Consider the following 19,180-nt stretch of genomic DNA (forward strand, 5'->3'; position numbering starts at 1 on the left):
TTAATTGCATATCTTAGAAATGGGAAGAAATCCTCTTCTGAATGTGGCTTCTTTAGATGAAGAGAATCTGTAAACGGACCACCATTAGCTCAGGAAATTCTTAAAAAGTCATCCAATGCCCAAGGCCAACACTTCTTTATAATCTGGACCAAGACCATGTTGGTATTAAAGGAAACGAAGAGGCTGACATATTAGCCAAGGAGGCAGCACAGGGAATCAATGCCAAAAAATAAGCATCCTCAAGCCAGGTTCTCACCTCAAACTAAAACTACAGGTCACAACTAAAGACTTATGGCAACAATGGTGAGACGCAGCAAATACAGGCAGAAGAGTTTACAACCTCTTCCCCAAAGTTGACTCTCCTCCAATCCCTCTCTCTAGACATATCACGTGGTTTATCACGGGGCACAGTCCCGTTCCCACGTATCTCTATGCAAGAAATCTCTCTTCATCAGACTCCTGTGCATGTGGTGAAAAATAACGTTTCAAAAAACCGCTTTTGAGGGTGTAGCCACATGTGTAAGAGAAAATCAGACAATGGCAAGTGATTTAAGATATTATTCTCGAGGAGCGGTCTAAAAGTAGCTGAATCTTAAATAGATCATTGGGCGTGACGGGATAATTTCAAACAACTGTTGCGGTAAACAGCAAAGGGTATACACAATTTAAGCACAAAGTCCAACAGTAAAAACAACAGAACTACAATTTATTCTAAAATCACCACTCAGCCTAAAATAAGCAAACAGTTTTACTTAAACAGAAAAGAACTATTGTTCAATTTTTGCTTTGTAAATCAACGTAATTTTAAAATACATATACCGCAAGAGTATAAGAAAAAACCGGTAAGTAACAAGTCGGATACCGGTTTTTTATTAATAGGTATAATTTCACAAGCTGCATTCATTTCTTTAGTCTTTTCCTAGATTTTCTTAAAATGTTATGACACGCTAATATTCATCAGTAGCAATGAACGTGAACGTTTTTCCTATTCTTCTGACACCAGTTGTTGCATTATTTCCTTCCTTCACATTCGTACGCGGTTTGTGTAGATTTGGAGCGAATAACGACGACACTTTATGAAGTATCGAAACACACTTTATTTGCCAGTATTGTCAGGACAGCTCCAAAACACGTTTAACAGTCGTCAAAGATCTACTATAAACACGGTGACACGATCAGCGACACAGTCTTCAGGTTATCAGGCTATTACAGTGGAGACAGCTTCCCGCAAAGCACCCGATTCTGCTTTCCGGAGTACAGCTCCCGACTCTGCTTGGTCGTTCTCGGAACTCAACGTACTCTCGACACTCTCCACGCTACAACTCGCGATGCACTCGAAGACCCACGAGCACGTCTTCCGACTCTTCGGTTCAGTCGCTCCCGGAGCTCTACACGCTCTCTCGACGATGCACTAACCGCGATACTCTACGAGACTCTTTCGGTGCATTCGACGACCCACTCGGCACTCGCTGGCCGGCTGTCAACGCGATCGCCTCCGCAGGGTTTGACTCGCTAGACGAGACACACTCACTCCATGAGAGACGCAGACTCTCTCGATGAGAGACACACTTTTTTTGATTGCAGACCAGCACGGTTTATATAGCTTTCGGCTTGTGTTCGGGAACATTCTGGACTAAACCGGTAAGAATTCGTTCCAGAAGGTTCTCGAACCGTCCATGGTATATCGCCAGTTTTGCCGCCAAATGGGCGATTTCCCGCCAAATGTGGCAACCCTGCCCTCCTTTGCCATTTGATGGCAGCCCTAAAACTGCTTTGCGGGGAAGCCATCTTACCGAGCCTGTACATTTCGTAACAATACATTTGTTTAGAAACTGAAAAGAAGTACTTTAAGATTTCCTCCATGTCTCCGTTATAACATTTTTATATTAATCTCTACAAGTCTCGCACAATTTACATGACTCAACTAGGTAGCAAAATTGATCCTGACTGTGACAAAACGTTGATCTGCATTTGATTACTAGGCTTTCACTCTTAAATTTTGAGACTTGAGTCGTCATTATTCAAACTGCAATAAAAGCATAACTTTGAAAATAAAGTATGCCAGCAATGATTGCAATACAAATTTATATAAACAATCAAATATATAACTTCAAACTTTTGAATAAGATTTATATTCGAGTTTGTAGATTTTCAGAGAAGTTACACATGTTCGTTTTTAATGATCATCAAAATAATATAAAATTGGACTTGTAACCAGTAAAATCTTAAAATTTCTCTAAATGGTTGCCGTAATAATTAATGCCATAACAATGCTAATTAAGTGAAGTCAAAAAGTATTCCCTGAACGCAAGATTTCTACTATGAAATACTGTCTTAAAGATGCTCAGTCTATAGAAGGTCGTAGCTATATATTGCACCATCAATTCGGAAACCCAATTCATTTTGTTAACCTGATATAGCGAAAATTGCATGGGAACCTAATTTATAAACAACGTTGCTTACCATAGAGTTGACAGTAGAGCTTTCTTCAGTTCCGGCCTAAATTTTAAAGTGGCATCCCTTTAGAAGGGGTCCGAGTTTCTCCCATCTCTCTTCCACTACCACAAACTTCTGGAGAAGACTGTTGTCTTGCCGCATATTTAGAGTGCCTCATGCCGCATAGGCAGCTAGCCGCTATCCCGGTTGGGCGGCATAGAAATAGAATAATCAAGGTGAGCTGTTTTCTAGTGCGGTTAAACATGTATAACTTTCTGATATGAAATATATTTATATATTTGAGCAACTTTCTGATATGAGGTGTGCCAAAATTGTTGCATGAACAAAGAAGTATAGAACGCCTCAAAATGCAAGTGGTAGCGAAAGTTATGAATAGTAATCACAAACTTTCTAAATATGAAATTCTTTTATGCTTATTCGAAACACAGAATTCATTTGTCTTCATTTTTGAACACAAGATTCCAGATGGAAATGAATGTGTTTCCTTATTTAAAAAGCTCAAGGAATGGAATTAGTCACGAAGTGCTGCGAGGAAATTGGTATCTGCGTGAGAGTTACGCTATTAATTTGCAAAATGAATGCTTGATTTTTATTCCTCAACATCTGAACAGAAACTCCTTCTATAACGATTCATCCACAAACGTATAGGCTCGTACAGTGTGGACACAAAAGTCTAAGTACATATAATTTTCTGGAGTTCATTTAACAATTGAGCGTAAGTTCTGTGATACAAAACCAGGCTAAATGTTGCTCAGACTTAATGTTCAGACTCTAGAGTAGATACACCTTAAAATATGTTATTTGAGTAAATTTAATTAGTAAAGTTTTAAATGTACTTAAAGATAGTGTATGACTCAGCATATAAGATGGAAAATAAATATCATATATCAGAAATTTGTGAATGTGTTTGGTAACCGCGAAAGGAAATTACATTCGCGAAATCTCAGTGATTCTCTTAAATCTGAGAAATACGAAAATATTAAGAGAATTTTTAACGTTGTTCGATAAAATTGCAGTCTTTTCTATTAGTCTAATGGGAGAATTTCATTCACGATAAAGGGAAAATTCGGCTCTCTTTTTGCTGAAGAATATTTCAGAGGACGCAACTCTTAGCCTGTGTCCGATGATAGGACATTGGATCTTCTTTCGAAGACTTTTGGTTCGATGGAATTCAGCCCCTACGAGTGGTCGAGCGATAAAATCACTGAAAACTAACAGTTCCGACCTGGGTTAGTTCCAGACGAAAGGGCTGGTTGCATGGGCGTTTCCTAGGTTTCCCTCATGTGGATTGGATTGGATTATTCAGTTATGGCAAAGCACACGAGGGATATCTGTCTAAAGGGACGGATGCTTTCGTGGAGGACTTTCTAAGGGAAACTGGCTCATATACACGTTACACATGAGGAAAACTACGAAAACGCCCATGCAGCCAGCCCGTTCGCAGGATTCGAACCTCGGACCGAACTACCAGTGTTCAGCGTCTTTACCGCTCAGCCACTGGTGAGGGTTTCCGTCATGTGCAAAGTATATACTAGTCAGCTTGATTTAGAAAATTCTCCGCGAATGCATACTTTCACTTATTGAGATAGACCTAGTGTATTTTGCCATAATCAACTAAACAAAACCAATTAAAAGCATAGACATTCTAATGCCTCCATGATGCAAAGAGACTGTACACTTAACTAGCTTTCTTCAGAATTCGAGCAGGAAATCAAGGCTGTAGCAACTGTCTTCCCTATATACATGATAGAAATATGATCAACAGAAAATATTTTAAAGATTTTAAAATCAGTAGGGGAAGTAAATTTATAGGTAATCATAATTTGAGTTGCATTATGATCATAACATGAGGATGATATAATTATTTCATGATCATGACCAGTAATTGAAGTTATCCGTCAGAGTTTTGATCTGTCTTTCGTATATAGGATATAAAGGTTGAATTTTTAGCATTGCACCAACGTTCACAATCTCATAATTAGAACAATCGTGCAGATATATCGAAAGATTGCGCAACTAAGAAGAGATCGAAGAAGTCTTCCAAGATGTAGACATTTTTACTAATGTCAGTAGCTTGAACACGGTACTAATTTGCATTTAAAATTTCTTGATTTCTTTTATTCGTCAAGTCGTGAGTATTCTAAACAGGCACTTCTAATACTACAACAAAAATGTGTCGATATGTCGCAATTTAAAAATCCACTACAAAAACGTTTCAAGAATGAATTTTTATTAAAAACTGACTGATATATTTACATTGTAATGAAACTGCGTATTTACATGTATAGGAAATGAAAAATAGCTAACATCTAATAAAACCAAGCAAATATAAATTTTTCTTTTTGCTACAATAATTCCTGCAAAATTTTAGAATGTTGTTGACTAAATTGAAAATTTCAGTTCTAAAATCTATAAATATTTTTAATATAGAACTTCTATTTATAAATATTAGCAAAGGGACGTTCCTGAGAACTTTAAAAAAAGGCATTTGATACTTTTGACGTACATAATTTGTACAGCCAAAAGCAGCGAATCAAGTTTATCAATGACTTCAATTGCTGGTTTGTTTACATTGCCAGAAATGTTCTCATCGGATATTTAAGGGACTGTACATATAATGGCAAGAAAGTGTTATCCCAAACGTGTTCTCAGCAATCGTTCCGCTACTGTGAACGGAAAGCAATGTGCATGCAGGATATTTGCATATTTCGCTTTGGCTGCAAAGAAGCAAAATATAAATGTCTATGTAAGAAACGTATTGGATTTGATAGCAGCATTGCAATTAAAGTACTATTCACTTAACATTCACTAAAAGTTTTCAAAAACAAAAACGAGGCTGCAATTCAAAAACGAGGCTGCTGATTTATACCTCAATTCTTTCTCTTATAATAAGCATTCTTCAACATTTGGCCACATTTTAAGATGCACGTAAACATTAATATTGAAAATCATCGTTAAAATTATCTTGGATAAGTACACGGCCCCGCCAGTTGGAGGATTCTTGTTTTTATATATGTTCTTTGTTTAATATATGTTGCGCCATTTAAATTAATATCTGCATAAGATATATAAAGGAAAGCAAAGAATCAAATGAGTACTAAAAATTAAAGTTAACTTATTGATAAACGTTCAATGAATATGCAATACTGGTTTAATTGCACTGCCTGATAAACGCCTTCTATCAGTTTCATTCTTTTTTGGGTATTTGCTTTAGAGTATGAAAGAAAGCTCAATATGTCATAACTATATTTTCTGAGTACTATTTGAAATCACATTTATATCGCTCTGTAGTTATTGTGTTATAATTATTTGCAGCAGTGTTAAAATTGTTGAACCCTGGTAGTTTGATCCATGTCGAATCAAAAAATTAACTGTGCGGATCTTCTTCTTATGGTGTGTGTGTGTGTGTGTGTGTGTGTAAATTTAAATTTTTTAATATTTTGTGTTGCCGTTTGAGAGTTTACTCCTTAATGCGGCTATCGTTTCGTGACACAGTAAACATACTGATTTATTCCCTGTATTGCCAAAGAAATATTTGTTAGTACATTCTTTATTAAATACACGACATTCATCACCGATTTTACTTCTTGTCGGACGGCCCGCGGTTTCACTAAAGTTGGGAATTATATAGTTAATGTGACAATGACAAAATTGAAATTTCCCAGATATTTCAGCAAACACTGCACATCGTTTCTACTGTGCGCATGGACCCTGTCCGTCTTAATGGGGAATACGATATAAATCTTCGGTTTCGTACAGGAAGGAAATCTCGAATAAAACGGATTTTCTAACCCTTTAAGCTGGCTTCTATTTGCCCACATCTGCTTAACTGAAAAAAACCTTCCCGTGGGACGTTCGAAAAGTGCTCTTCAGTTAAACATAATTCAGCATTTGAAAGCATAAATCAATTCATTTTTGAAAGATTTTAAAATCTTCAAAACCAAACTTATGAATTACGTTTTTAATTTTTTGCGGTGAATAACAATCTAAAAAAACCCTGAAAGAACAAAAACAAATAACGGAGAATAAAAAAACTAAAATTTAATTTAAAGCCACCGCTGTGCCTATGAAAGGCAGCGTAATTTTATTTAAAAATATAACAAAGTCCTAGGTTTCCTTAAAACTATATATAGCTTAACAGTCTACGAAAAACCTAGTAAGTAACAAATCTGTTCGAATTTTTTTCGTAATGATTATAATCTCACTCTGTAATTATAATTTTGAAAATCGAATCGAAACCTCTTTCCATGTCCCATATATTTCATAGAGGAATTTCAATTGTTTTTTTAATCTGAAGAACTAATTTTTCAATATATTTGACAGTCCAACCTGTATAAGTTGCATACGTTTGTTTAAAATCTAGTAAGCAGTTATCACAGATTTTGTTAAAAGGGTACCAGAGATAAACGCTAATACTGATCGACAACAATGAATGAGGATACCATGCATTTGTTTAGAGACAGATACGAAGTATTTGTGAGATTTATTGAACGGCCAAGTCTCACTTTTAATAGTTTTATATTATGACTCTCTAAAAGTCTGATATAATTCAATAATTTATATGTCTCAAATGGGTACGGGAAATGGATTCTGAATGTGAAACATTGATCTGTATTTTATTATTAGATTGTTTTTCTTTTAATTAAAACTTTTTAATCAGCATGTTTGCAGTAGATGTGTGCACCGGTTTGATGCCGGAAGGTAGTAACCGGAGGTAACCGGTAGGCGGAAGTGACGTCACAGAAAAGGGGCGTGGTCGCCGCCATCTTGAATCACATGACAACCGGAAATGACGTAGATGGAAGGAATGACATCATCAAAGTTTCGTTTTGATTCTGTGGCAACGATTTTATGTCTCAAAGTTTTTATTTTTTGTGGCAACGAACATATATTTTTAGGTTTTATGGCAACAGTATCTTGAACTACGTGTTTGGAATGACATCACTTTTAATTTATTATTTTTAATTATTTGACATTAATTAATTTTAACTATTTAGTATGTCATTAATTTTAATTATTTACTCTTTTTAATAAGTATTTTAATTATTTACTACGTTATTATTTTAATTATTACCTTTAATTAAATTTTATTGAATTTTAAAAATAGCTCCACGAGCGGGATTCGAACCCGCAAACTTTAGTTTGGAAGGCGATTTCCCAAACCACCATGCCAGCGAGACCTTACAAACTAGGTCACATTATCGCGTTGAGTAGAAAAACAACCATGACGTCAGGAGGCTGGGGGAAACAGGCAAACGTCATCTCTTTCACGTTGCAGCCTGTCGAAACCGCTTCACGCTTTCTACATCCGCCGTGGCGAAAGTATACAATCTTAACAACCAATCAGATTCTCACTAATATTTTCTATCTTATTTCAGCCAATCAGCGTGTTTGTTTCTTATACATCGCCTATATATTCGCTCGCGTTGACGAATGCAATCATTTCTACTGTGGTTGTTGCTGAGCGAACGTTCTCTTGCCTTTTTGTGATTTTCTTTTGCGCCATTTTCATTTTATCTATACAATGTCTGCTAAACGAGTTTTTTCTGCATCTAATGTAAGTATATTTTTGCTTCTACTTTATTTTTAGATTACCATTTTTAAACACGTTATTTATTCTACTTTTTTAATTGTTAGGTGTTATTTGAAGAACCTGATTGTCCTTTCCGTGATTCTGATGACGATGTAAGTTTTTACACGTATTTTCGTAGTGTACTTTTTTTTTTTTTTTTCTGAATGTATTTTACCATTTGAGCTTATTTTATTTTGAATGAATCCACTTTTATTTTAATAGTTATTAGATGAAGTGGATCAAATTTTCATGGAAAATCCCCTGATTTTGCCTCTGTACTATCATGTGGATTCCGGATTTGAGGTAAATTTTCGTTTCGTTATGATTCTGTTAGAATATTTTTATAGAACTAGAAAATGAATGTATTTATTTTTATTTATTATTTATTTTTAGACTTCTTCCTCATCAGCTCATGGCCCTGTGTATATAGCTGCTTCGAATGAACGATCGGTGTATATTTTTCTTTTCTTGCATGATTTATTAAAATAATGTATTTTGAAAATGTTTGATTATTACTGAAACTTATTTATTTTTTTTCCAGATTGATGAGGCGATTGTACTCACGGAGAAGTCTCGTCGACGAAACCATAAATATCAGGCCGAGGAGATTACCTTCCGGGCCAGTATAGATATGGAACGGCTGCCTCAGAACTTGCAAGGCATCCCGATGGTCCGAATTCCTGACACCGTCCGGGAGTTGTTTGAGCAACTTATTCGCCGGACAACAGCAAATCTGGGCCCATCAGACCTCATCCGATTCTGCATCCAAGCAGAAGGGTTGGACAAGCCTATCAGCACTTCCTTAATGACAGTTTCGACCTTAACAGTCGAAAAGATTTTGGCTGCTGTGATGAAAGTGCTGCAGTCCAAGGATAAAATCGAGCTAGACTCAGGATTCGCGGTGGACGTGATCACCATCAGGCGACCTGTGGGCGCCGGTGGTAATAGGAAAGTCATCAATATCTCCGTGGATAGACTGAAGAAACAGTCAATTTTGTCCATACCCTACGATAAGGAAGCACTGTGTTGTGCCAAAGCAATTGTTTATGCGTTGGCCAATTTACATAAGGATACGACCGCCATCAATGCCATGAAAAATCGTCGCCGACCAGCCCTCCTGAAACGTGCAAAGGAACTTCATATGGCTGCGAATGTTCCCTTAGGCCCCTGCACGTTTACTGAAATCGCTATATTTGAAGACCATCTGGATACTCAAATAGCTGTCTTCTCATCGGAAAATTTGAACCAGGTAAGTCAGTTTTGTCTCCAGATATTTATATTTTAAAATATATCTGTTTTAAAATACAAGCTTACCTAAAATTTTTTCTGTATGTTTTCATATCGTAACTTTTTAGTTCTTTTCTATTTTGTACTATGTTTATGGTAATTTATTTTGTACCTGAATAATTTTTAAAAATTGCTTTCAACGGACTGAAAAATTAAACGAGTACCATTATAGTTTAGGTTCATGTCGTTTGCATGTTAAAATTATATCTTAAATGCACACTGAATGTTTAAATTAACTTTACGCATGTATGCAATTCGTTTTGCTATGTTAATGGGTAAAAAAACTGATTTCTAAATTGTTCAATTTGAGAATTTATTTTTAGAGAATAGTTTAGAAGTTAAAAATATAACGTGAAAATATTGAATGCACGATGAATCTTTTAGATTACTTTAAATTGTTAGATTAACTTTATATTTTATGCATGTAAGCAATTCATTTCCAAGTTAAAAAAAAAGATAACTTGAAATACTGAATACATAGTAAATTTTCTAGATTGTGTTACATTTTTTAGATTATTTTTATGTATGAAATTTATTTAGATGCTAAAAACATAACTTGAAAAATTTTTAGATTAATTTTACATTTAACATAAAATTTATATTTTATGCATGCATTTCTTTAGACGCTAAAAATATGTCTTATAAAAATGCATGGTGAATTTTTGAATTACTCTAAATTTTAAGATTATATTTTATGCGTATTCACGCATAGAATCCATGAATGTATGCAGTTCGCTTCGATGTTAAAAAATATACCTTGTAAAAATTAATTAGATTTTAGTTTACTTAAAATTGTTAGATTAATTTCTTATTTTATGTATGCAATTCGTTAAAACTTTCACTTTTAAAAATTTTTATTTTTAGAATACTTTAACTTTTTAGATTTTATTTACATGTATGCACAAAGGCAATTTGTTTCTATGTTAAAAATATAATTTGCAAAAAGTTAACATTTAGGCATATATTTCTGATCATTTAAATGTTAAAACTTTAACTTGTAAAACTGAATGCATGGCGAATTTTTTAGATTGCGTTAAATTTTATGTATAAATGCATGCATGTATGCGTTTCGCTTCGATGTTAAAAATATGATTTGTAAAAAAAAAAAAAAAATGCATGAAGAATTTTTTATTTTTAGATTCATTTTATGCATGCACACAATTCATTAAGATGTTAAAACTTTAAACTATAAAAAATGAATTCACGATGAATTTTTTTTTTTGTTTTGTTTTACTTTAACATATATGCATGTAATTACTTTCGATGTTAAATGCATTAGGAATTTTTAGATCGCTTTATGTATGCAATTAAATGTTAAAAACTGGTTTTACTTTGATTTTTGGAACTCAAGAGAAAAATTTTTTGTCTATGTTTTAGGTGGTGTACAAAGGAAGAGAGAGGGCACAACGGATCAATTTGTGGCTTCACGATGGACATTATGATGTCATTAAGTCCCTGAAAGGGTTTTTTGGTAGCAACCATTATTGCACAGCATGTGAAAAGGCCTACCAAATGCCTGAAAGTCATAGATGTGCCAATGCGTACCCTATATGCCTAAGGACTGATTGCTTTCCAGGCCAGCCCCAACGATGCCCTGACTGTGACCGTCTCTGCCGATCCGATGCCTGTTATGCAGCACACAAAGCCCTCACTGGAAACCAAGAGTTTTCACTTTGCGATAGGGTAAGTGTTTTGAAAATATATCTTAATGATCAAAGTTATTTATCATATAATTTTCTCAAAATTGTTATGTTTAAAAAAAATAATTGTCGTTACAGGTATACCAGTGCAGGGACTGCTGCCAAGTGATTGAACGCTGTAAGTGCCCTAAAGATCTGCATAAGAGCGGTACCACCAAATGTCCGTCTTGCGGCCAGTTTGTCGTGGCTGCTGAGCACCGTTGTTATTTGCGACGTGTTGCTCCGAAGTAGTCTGATGACAAGTTCATCTTTTTTGACTTTAAAACGGACCAGTCTTCGGGGGAGCATCTCGTAAATTTCGCGGTGGCTCAGTATGCCGACGGCACTGAAAAGGTGTTTCCGGGTTACGAAGCATGCCAAGATTTCTGCGCCTGGCTGTTCACCCCACAACACAAGGGCTTCACAGCCGTGGCACACAACATGAAAGGGTAAGTTAAAAATACCATAGTTTGCATGCTTTAATTATGACTATGCTTTCAATATTATTCATGATTTTTTTTTTACTTACAGGTTCGATGGGCAGTTCGTGATGGCCTGGCTCTTGGAGCAAGGTACAGCGCCGGAGGTGATCCCTAACGGGTCTATGATCATGAGTGTAAGACACCCCAGTCTCAACATTCGGGTCATAGACTCGTTAAACTTTTTACCGATGGCGTTGGCCAAACTACCGGGATGCTTCGGTCTCACCGAATTAAAGAAAGGATACTTCCCTCATCTCTTTAACTCGATGGAAAACCAGAGTTATGTCGGACCGCTGCCTGAAGCCCGGTACTACAGCCCGGATACCATGAGCACTGCAGCCCGACAAGCATTTCTGTCCTGGCATGAAGCACACAAGGGGGATGTGTTTGACTTTCAAGATGAGATGCTGGCCTATTGCAGGTATGTTTTTTCCTTTTTTCTTGCTTTAATTTTATATTTTATGTTTCGTATATTTAACATTTTCTTTTTATATTCATAGATCGGACGTGGATATTCTTCGCCGCTGTTGTCTGGAGTTTCGAGCCCAGTTTTTGGATGTGGCGAATGTGGATCCATTCCAGTAAGTCATTTTCTCATTTTCTTATACAAAAATAATCATATTTACAGTTCATTAAATCGTTCTTATTTTTGTCTTTTCAGATACGTGACCATTGCGTCAGCCTGTATGGCAACGTATCGGAGTGGCCACATTCAACCCGACACGATTGCCATGGTGCCTACACACGGCTACATCAACTCAACGAATTACAGCCCTGATTCGATCCGATGTTTGGACTTTGTTGCTGCTTCGGAAGGCCTACAGATTCAACATGCGTTGAACGGTTCCGGAGAGCACAGAGTCGCCGGAATCTCGGTAGACGGATTCTGCCAAGAAACACAAACCGTCTATCAGTTTCAGGTATGTAAAAAGTAAATTATATTTCTATATGATTCTTTTTAATGATTTTACACTTTTAATGTTTAATTTACATGTGGAACACTATTAATATATTTGTATTATTTTAGGGCTGTTTCTTTCACGGATGTAGTTCGTGTTACGATGGTTATATCGTATCGTTCGTGTTACGATGGTAACATCCACTAAAAGGGGTTTCCATGGCAACGTTAAGAGAAAAGACAGAAGAGACGACAAGAAAGCTTCGCACCCAGGGTTTCCACGTCATCGAAATGTGGGAGCATGAATTTCAAAGAGAGAAGGAGGAAAATCCAGATCTCCAAGCTTTCCTGGATCAACACCATCTGAGGGATCGACTCAATCCTCGCGAGTCGTTTTTTGGAGGAAGGACCAATGCCCTCAAATTGTTCCACGAGGGAGACGCAAAATATGTGGATTTTACCTCACTCTATCCCTGGGTTCGTACTTTTTATTATTTCAAAAATGTTTACTTAAACTTTTCTAAATTTTCTGTATATTTTTATGATGTGTTTTTTCTGATTTTTATGTATGTTTTTTTGACTTTGTTTTATTTCACAGGTGAACAAATATTGCGTCTACCCTGTAGGACATCCAACAATCATTACGGAAAGCTTTAGAGATGTGGAAGATTATTTTGGAATTATCCAATGCCGAGTGATTCCTCCACGGAATCTGTATCTTCCGGTACTGCCCTATCGGTGTAGGAAGAAGCTCATGTTCCCCCTGTGTCGGACTTGCGCCTTTCTACAGTCTCAGTCTTCCTGTACCCACACAGACGATGAAAGAGCTCTTATCGGAACGTGGGTAACGGAGGAAGTCAAGCTGGCGATAAGGAAAGGTTACCGCGTCACACATGTAAGTACTCAAAGATTATTTTAATCTTTATTTAGTTTCAGAGGTTACTTTTAAAATTTTTTTATAACTGACATTTATTTTTTATTTTCTAGATTTACGAAGTGTACCATTTCCAGGCATCGTCTACTTCTCTGTTCAGATCATACATTGATCTGTTTCTGAAGATCAAGCAGGAAAGTAGCGGATGGCCTTCGGAGTGTGTGACAGAAGAAGCCAGACTGAAGTGCATTCGCCAGTATGAAGAAAGAGAGGGCGTCAAGTTGGACGCTGGAAAGATTTCCAAGAACCCTGGGCGTCGACAAGTCGCCAAGTTGGCCCTGAACAGTTTCTGGGGCAGGTAAGATGATTTCTTTTGTACTTAATTTTTATAAATATTTTTAATTCGTTGTGATTTATGATAGCTTTTTTTCACTCAGATAGGGTATGAACGTGAACAAAGCCCAACTGACCTATGTCCACACGGTGCCAGACTTCAATAAGATGTTGGCGGATTCTACTAAAAAAGTAAGTTTCCTTTCCGATTTTATTCATCTGTAAACTCAAAGAGTTTCAAACTGTTAACTTATGACTATTTTGAACTGTTATCTCATGACTCTTCTATTTTTTAGATCAAAGATGTCTTTCTTCCCACGCCTGAGGTGGCTGCCATTTCCTGGGAATCTGCGAAGGAGTTTGTGCCGCAGGATGCCTCTACCAACATTTTCCTAGCGACCTTCACAACAGCTTGGGCTCGTCTCAAGCTGTATAGTGAAATGGAGAAGTTGGGTAGAGATGTCCTGTACCACGACACAGACTCCATCATCTATGCCTCGAATGGCCGCAATGATCCCCCCTTGGGCAACTTTCTGGGTGAATTTACGGATGAACTGGAGGGTGATGTCATCAAAACCTTTGTCTCTGTTAAGGACCTTTAAAAAATTTCTTTATTTAACATGTACCAAAAATATTGAAAGTTTTTCTATTATCTCTTTTTTTCTCATGATGTTTTATTTTTTCAGGAGGACCGAAAAACTACGCATACCAGATGGCCACTGGGAAAACTTGCTGCAAAGTCCGAGGATTTTCATTGAATTTCCGGAATTCTCAGTTGCTGAATTTTGAAGCCATTAAAAGTCTGGTCTGCAGCCTCGACCGAAGTGAGATCATCTCTCTCCACAACCCCTCCAAAATCACCCGAGAAGCGAAGAGAAGAAAGGTGATGAATAAACCCGAGACAAAACTGTACAGAATTGTGTTGGATAAACGGGTAATTCAAAAAGACTTGAGCACATTGCCGTATGGTCATTAGTATATTGAAGAAGAACTTTTTATGTTTATGTTAGAACCTTATCTGAAAATGAAATTTTGTATGTAAATATATATATATATATATATATATGTGTGTGTGCAGAATCATGCATTTGTATGTGTATAAAAGAAAACTTATTTAGAAAAAAAATAAACAGAAGTTTGAATGATAAAATTATGTTTTTCTTATTTGAAAGGATTTCATGAAAGGTAAGTTTTTCCTAGAAAATAATTGTCATATTTTATTTTCAAAAATTATGTTAACTTAATTAGAAAGAAATACAACACCAATGATCAGCCATTACATTTATTCACGTATCATTACAATTTCAGCCATAGTTTGGAAGATGCGTTTCTTTTAGGTCTAGCATACATAGTTTTTACATTCATTAAATGTTTGTTTTTGACAAAGTCTTGAGGAAAGTTGTTAACATTCAGTACATTTTTAAACTGTTCAAAGGCAAAAGGTTTTTGAGTTCTATTTCTCAACAGAAAGTTTATCAACTGAACAATGTCAAAGCCAGAAAACACATGATCATCTAGAATGAGTTCTTTATTCTGTGTCCAGGAAATCTGATGCTCTTTTAGAAAATCTATTATTTTCTGTGCCGTTCTTTTCTGCTTCACAGGAACTGTTTGCATAATTTCTTTTTCTATATCTTTCTCAGAACGTTGTTCAGGCGGTTGTTCTTCGGAAGTGTTCACATGAGGAAATGTAACATACTTTTGCAGAACCTGGATGTACAATTTAGACTTTTCTTCATCATCCATTTTCTTTTTTAAGATGTTTTGAATTTGGGTATCTAATTCACTCAAATGTTCATCTTCAAATTGCTGCATACGATCCAGGGGTACCAGCGCAAATTTCTTACTGTGTTCCATGGATAAGGGAGGATAAGACACTGACTGCTGCAGGAATCAGGAAAGATAGGAAACCGTCACCTTTTTGAACCAAAAGACGTCTTTTCTTAAAAAGAGGTACTTTTTTGTCCGCTAGTTTTCTTAAAGTTCTTTTAAAAGGGGCGAGTCGATTTTTGACCCGTTTGGTGATGGGTATGTTTCCTTTTAGAAGATTTAAAACACACTCACAAACTGATTTTATGAGATGATTCGGACACTTTTTCAGTACAGCTGCTTTTATTCGACTTTTTCCTAATAGTTTTAGATAATCCACATCCTTCAGATGAGACATGCTGATGACAAATGAACTCTTCTTCCTGCACACTTTCTTTTATATAGGTAGCAAATGCAGCCGCTTTGGTTAAAGCACAGCAATTAAATCCTTTTGCATGAATCGAACATGTTAAAGAACTTTTCATTTTTAAATTCTCTATCTTAGGACAGTCTAGATTTATGATGTCTCTACCTAATAAATTTTCTAAAAATAATTTCTTTTCTAATCCTTTCACGTATATGTCAGAATAAATAGATGACAAATATTGCAAAATAATACGAAGATGAGTATAAGGTAATACACCCTCACTCCAATTCATGTGATGACGATTTCTTGTGACCCAAGCAAAACACTTTTGCTGAGATCGTGATAATGTTTTCCAAGGTTGAGGAGGTAAAAATGACCAGCAACTGTGATATCCTTCATGCACAGAATACAAGGCTAATTCTTTAACAACGTAGCAATGAGGCATCCATTGAAAACCTTCGAAATCGATCACGATGGGAGAAGACATGTTAGCCATTCGACGTCTCAAACTGAAATGAACTATCGGGGCTGGTAGACATAGTATTTATCCCCAGGAAAGATGCCTGTACGAAGGCGAAGCGTTTCACTTGTTTCAGGTCGTAAATCAATCAACAAGTAGCTAAATGGAGTTGAAGTAGCATCCTGAAAAATTTCTTGAAAGGCCTTTACTTTTCCGGGGAACATTTGTCTAGCTAAATGCATAATTTGACTTTTATCTCTAGGATTTTTGTATAGGACAAGGTAATGGGAATTTAAATGAATATTTCTCATCTTCTTGCCTTGGTGAAAAAGATTTTGTGTTATAAAAACGACTGAAAGGTTTCGGTGATGACTTCCTTTTGTAAAAAGTTTGCTTAAGCGAGTATCACTTGCTAATTCAGACATTAAATCGTCTATGATAATTAAAGCATTTTGAAGAGTCTGCAGGTTAGATGGTAATCCTTCTTCAAAATTTACGTTTTTCATGGAATTAAAAAGAGGTTGATAACTTCCGTAGCAATAAATAATATTGGTCGGCATGGGATGGAACATTTTATGATCTATCAATTTCTTCACAAAAAATGTTTTTCCCGAACCGGTAGGTCCGCTCAGAAGACAAGTAGAAGGATGTACGAACTTGGGCAGTTCGATTTTTGGAAATGACAGCATGTTAAGAAAACACTCACTTTTATACTTAATCGAAAATCCTTTTGCATAAGACATTTATTCATTTTGTTTAAATAAGTGTAGAAACAAGAGACATTTTTACAAATTAAAACAACTTTATTTTTTAAAAATCATGTTTTCACCATATCATTTTTTGACAAATTGAAATATTTGGAAATCATGATTCTTCCCATCTAAGGGTGATACAATGAGTTCCATACAGAGTCCTTGACAGCGTTTAATAATGAAATAAATACAATAATGTCCACATACATTAGAAGTTAAACTCTGAAACGAAATCTTGTTCCAGAAAACATGACGATATTTCTTGACAAAGGATGTGGTATCTTTTCCATATACTTCAGGCGGGAGTGCATAAGAGTCGAAAAATTCCAGAGTCTGTTGATCTGCAAGGTAGACAGCTAGCCAATGAATTCCTTTTTCATCATGTTTGTCCGTATTGAGCACCAGTGCACAGGGAAAACTTTGAATCGCAGGTATTTTATCACAAGGAAAAACACCCGCATAATATCTCGAAGAAATAGGATCTCGAGATAAGATTTGATGAATCTGTGATGAATTCATCAGTTTCCAAAATCGTACAGAATATTTCGAGCTTTATTGATTTCTATCAAATTTTCAAATTCAGCGTACACTAATAACGAAACAGTTTGTTGTAAGGGAGTCCCAAATTTTATTTCTAATCTTAAGTTGCTGTGTCGACTAGATTTAAATGAGAGCCATCACAAAGGTCAGGTGACAGGTCGAAGCGAAATAAGGAAAATCCTTTTGAAAATTCTGATCTTGAAAGGTAAAGTCCTCTGTCGTCTGCATTCATAAATAAATTCTGATAAGCTCGTATGAAATGATTTTTGTCAAAATTAGGCTGAAGAGGATTATGAGGTACCGGTTGACCGTCCACATAAACACCGATAAAGTTCATATTATAATGCTTGAATTCGAAAGGAGACTTTTTATAGTTTCCGTTAAAGGCATCATTGTCGACGCATGCCACCACAATACGATTAGGCATTTGACCTATGAAAATATTGTCTTGAATAAAAGTCATATTTCCAGTGGGAATGGAATAGGCTTTGCAGAGTACTCTATTAATGGGATATTTGGCTGTTGATTTTTCTAGGCTTTTGGCATGTCCTAGCACAACACCTGGGCTGACTCTCACTTTGCGTACAAACAATGAAGCTTGTTCGAGTGAAACTTTAAATTCACCTTCGCCCAATAAACAAAATTCTGGTTTGCTGCGTATGAGTTTAATTTTCATATCCACCATATTCAGCAAAAGTCTTTCCTGATGAAACATATCCAAGTGCAATCGGCCAATCATATTGACCGAAGCACTCAGTTTAAACAATTCTGCTCGTTGGTTGAATCCTTCATTCGGTTGAGTGTCTTGATTATCAAAAACGTTCATACGTCCTGCTGTATCTTTGAAAGACAATTCTGATGATAGTTGAGACGTTTTCGTATCAAAACCATGATTCAATAATTTTTCTATCATGGCTCTGTAAGGATACGTGTTATTACTGGTGGAAACGAGTCTTTCATTTAAGCTAATATCCACTTGAGAAAACATAGAATGTAAAAAGAGATTGACAGGTCCCACTTTACTTTCAGCCGTGATTGGCTTGCCATCATTTTTTAAAATTTTCACTTTGACGTAGAGTTGTGTCTGTGATAAGTCTAGGTAGTCGTCTCCGCTTTTAGAAACATTGAATTCCACAGGACTTCCTTCCGACACATTGGCTAATGGATGAAATTCAACCCACTGACATTTTTCTATCACTGTTTGAGTGGGAGGTAACGAAAATAAATCCAATTCGGATTTTGCGCATTCCGGAGACTCTTTTAACAGAAAAGCCATTACGAGTCAAAAATATCACGTCGTTGCACCTTCCTGGCTTTAGACGAAATGAAGTGTTTGGGGGTTTTGCGCTTCCTTTTAAACCTTCCGTGACCAATCATCTCATCTGCTTTCTGAACTGCTTTCCTCGCTAATTTTTTGCCAGCTTCTTTAGATCTGGTTTTGAGGGAGACTTTAAAATTTTCTCCCGACAATACGTCGTTTGCAATTTGTGTTCCAGTCCGCAAGGCTTCTTTTCCGACTGTTTTGGCCCCCCTCATCAAAAAAGGTATAGCACTGCGAAACAGCTTTGCAAAAAATCCACCAATACCATAACCTTTCTGTAAAATGGTTCCTTGATAGTAAGGTAATCCATTTCCAGTTTGAGCTAAATAATAATCTTCAAATTTTTTCG

General features: G+C 36.1%; 2 protein-coding genes across 2 annotated transcripts; one reads left to right on the top strand and one right to left on the bottom strand.

Moving 5' to 3' along the window:
- Window positions 1-11,142: 11,142 nt before the first annotated feature.
- On the top strand, window positions 11,143-13,926 carry LOC146993867 (uncharacterized). Its single transcript, XM_085826418.1, has 8 exons — window positions 11,143-11,444; window positions 11,527-12,058; window positions 12,139-12,397; window positions 12,505-12,852; window positions 12,974-13,270; window positions 13,363-13,607; window positions 13,687-13,774; window positions 13,879-13,926. Exons 4-7 carry the CDS (start codon window positions 12,595-12,597, stop codon window positions 13,688-13,690), a joined length of 804 nt encoding a protein of 267 aa, XP_085682544.1. The 5' UTR covers window positions 11,143-11,444; window positions 11,527-12,058; window positions 12,139-12,397; window positions 12,505-12,594; the 3' UTR covers window positions 13,691-13,774; window positions 13,879-13,926.
- A 2,351-nt stretch (window positions 13,927-16,277) lies between these two features.
- On the bottom strand, window positions 16,278-18,786 carry LOC146993868 (uncharacterized protein F54H12.2-like). The gene is made up of 2 exons (XM_085826261.1): window positions 17,812-18,786; window positions 16,278-16,400 (listed from the first exon to the last, which is right to left on the bottom strand). Exons 1-2 carry the CDS (start codon window positions 18,784-18,786, stop codon window positions 16,278-16,280), a joined length of 1,098 nt encoding a protein of 365 aa, XP_085682387.1.
- Window positions 18,787-19,180: the final 394 nt, after the last annotated feature.

Source organism: Stegodyphus dumicola, chromosome 11 (assembly GCF_044657685.1).
Source record: "Stegodyphus dumicola isolate Sdum_Otavi_A_Nest chromosome 11, ASM4465768v1".
In the NCBI taxonomy this organism is placed as follows: domain Eukaryota; kingdom Metazoa; phylum Arthropoda; class Arachnida; order Araneae; family Eresidae; genus Stegodyphus; species Stegodyphus dumicola.

Bases quoted from the DNA above. Each gene is read 5' to 3' on its own strand.
- LOC146993867 (XM_085826418.1), top strand. From the start codon at position 12,595: ATGGCAACGTTAAGAGAAAAGACAGAAGAGACGACAAGAAAGCTTCGC. The intron at 12,853-12,973 runs GTTCGTACTTTT...TTTATTTCACAG, and splicing joins TTACCTCACTCTATCCCTGG to GTGAACAAATATTGCGTCTA. The intron at 13,271-13,362 runs GTAAGTACTCAA...TTTATTTTCTAG, and splicing joins AAGGTTACCGCGTCACACAT to ATTTACGAAGTGTACCATTT.
- LOC146993868 (XM_085826261.1), bottom strand. From the start codon at position 18,786: ATGGCTTTTCTGTTAAAAGAGTCTCCGGAATGCGCAAAATCCGAATTG. The intron at 16,401-17,811 runs GTACCTCATAAT...GAAATTTTTCAG, and splicing joins TTTATGTGGACGGTCAACCG to GATGCTACTTCAACTCCATT.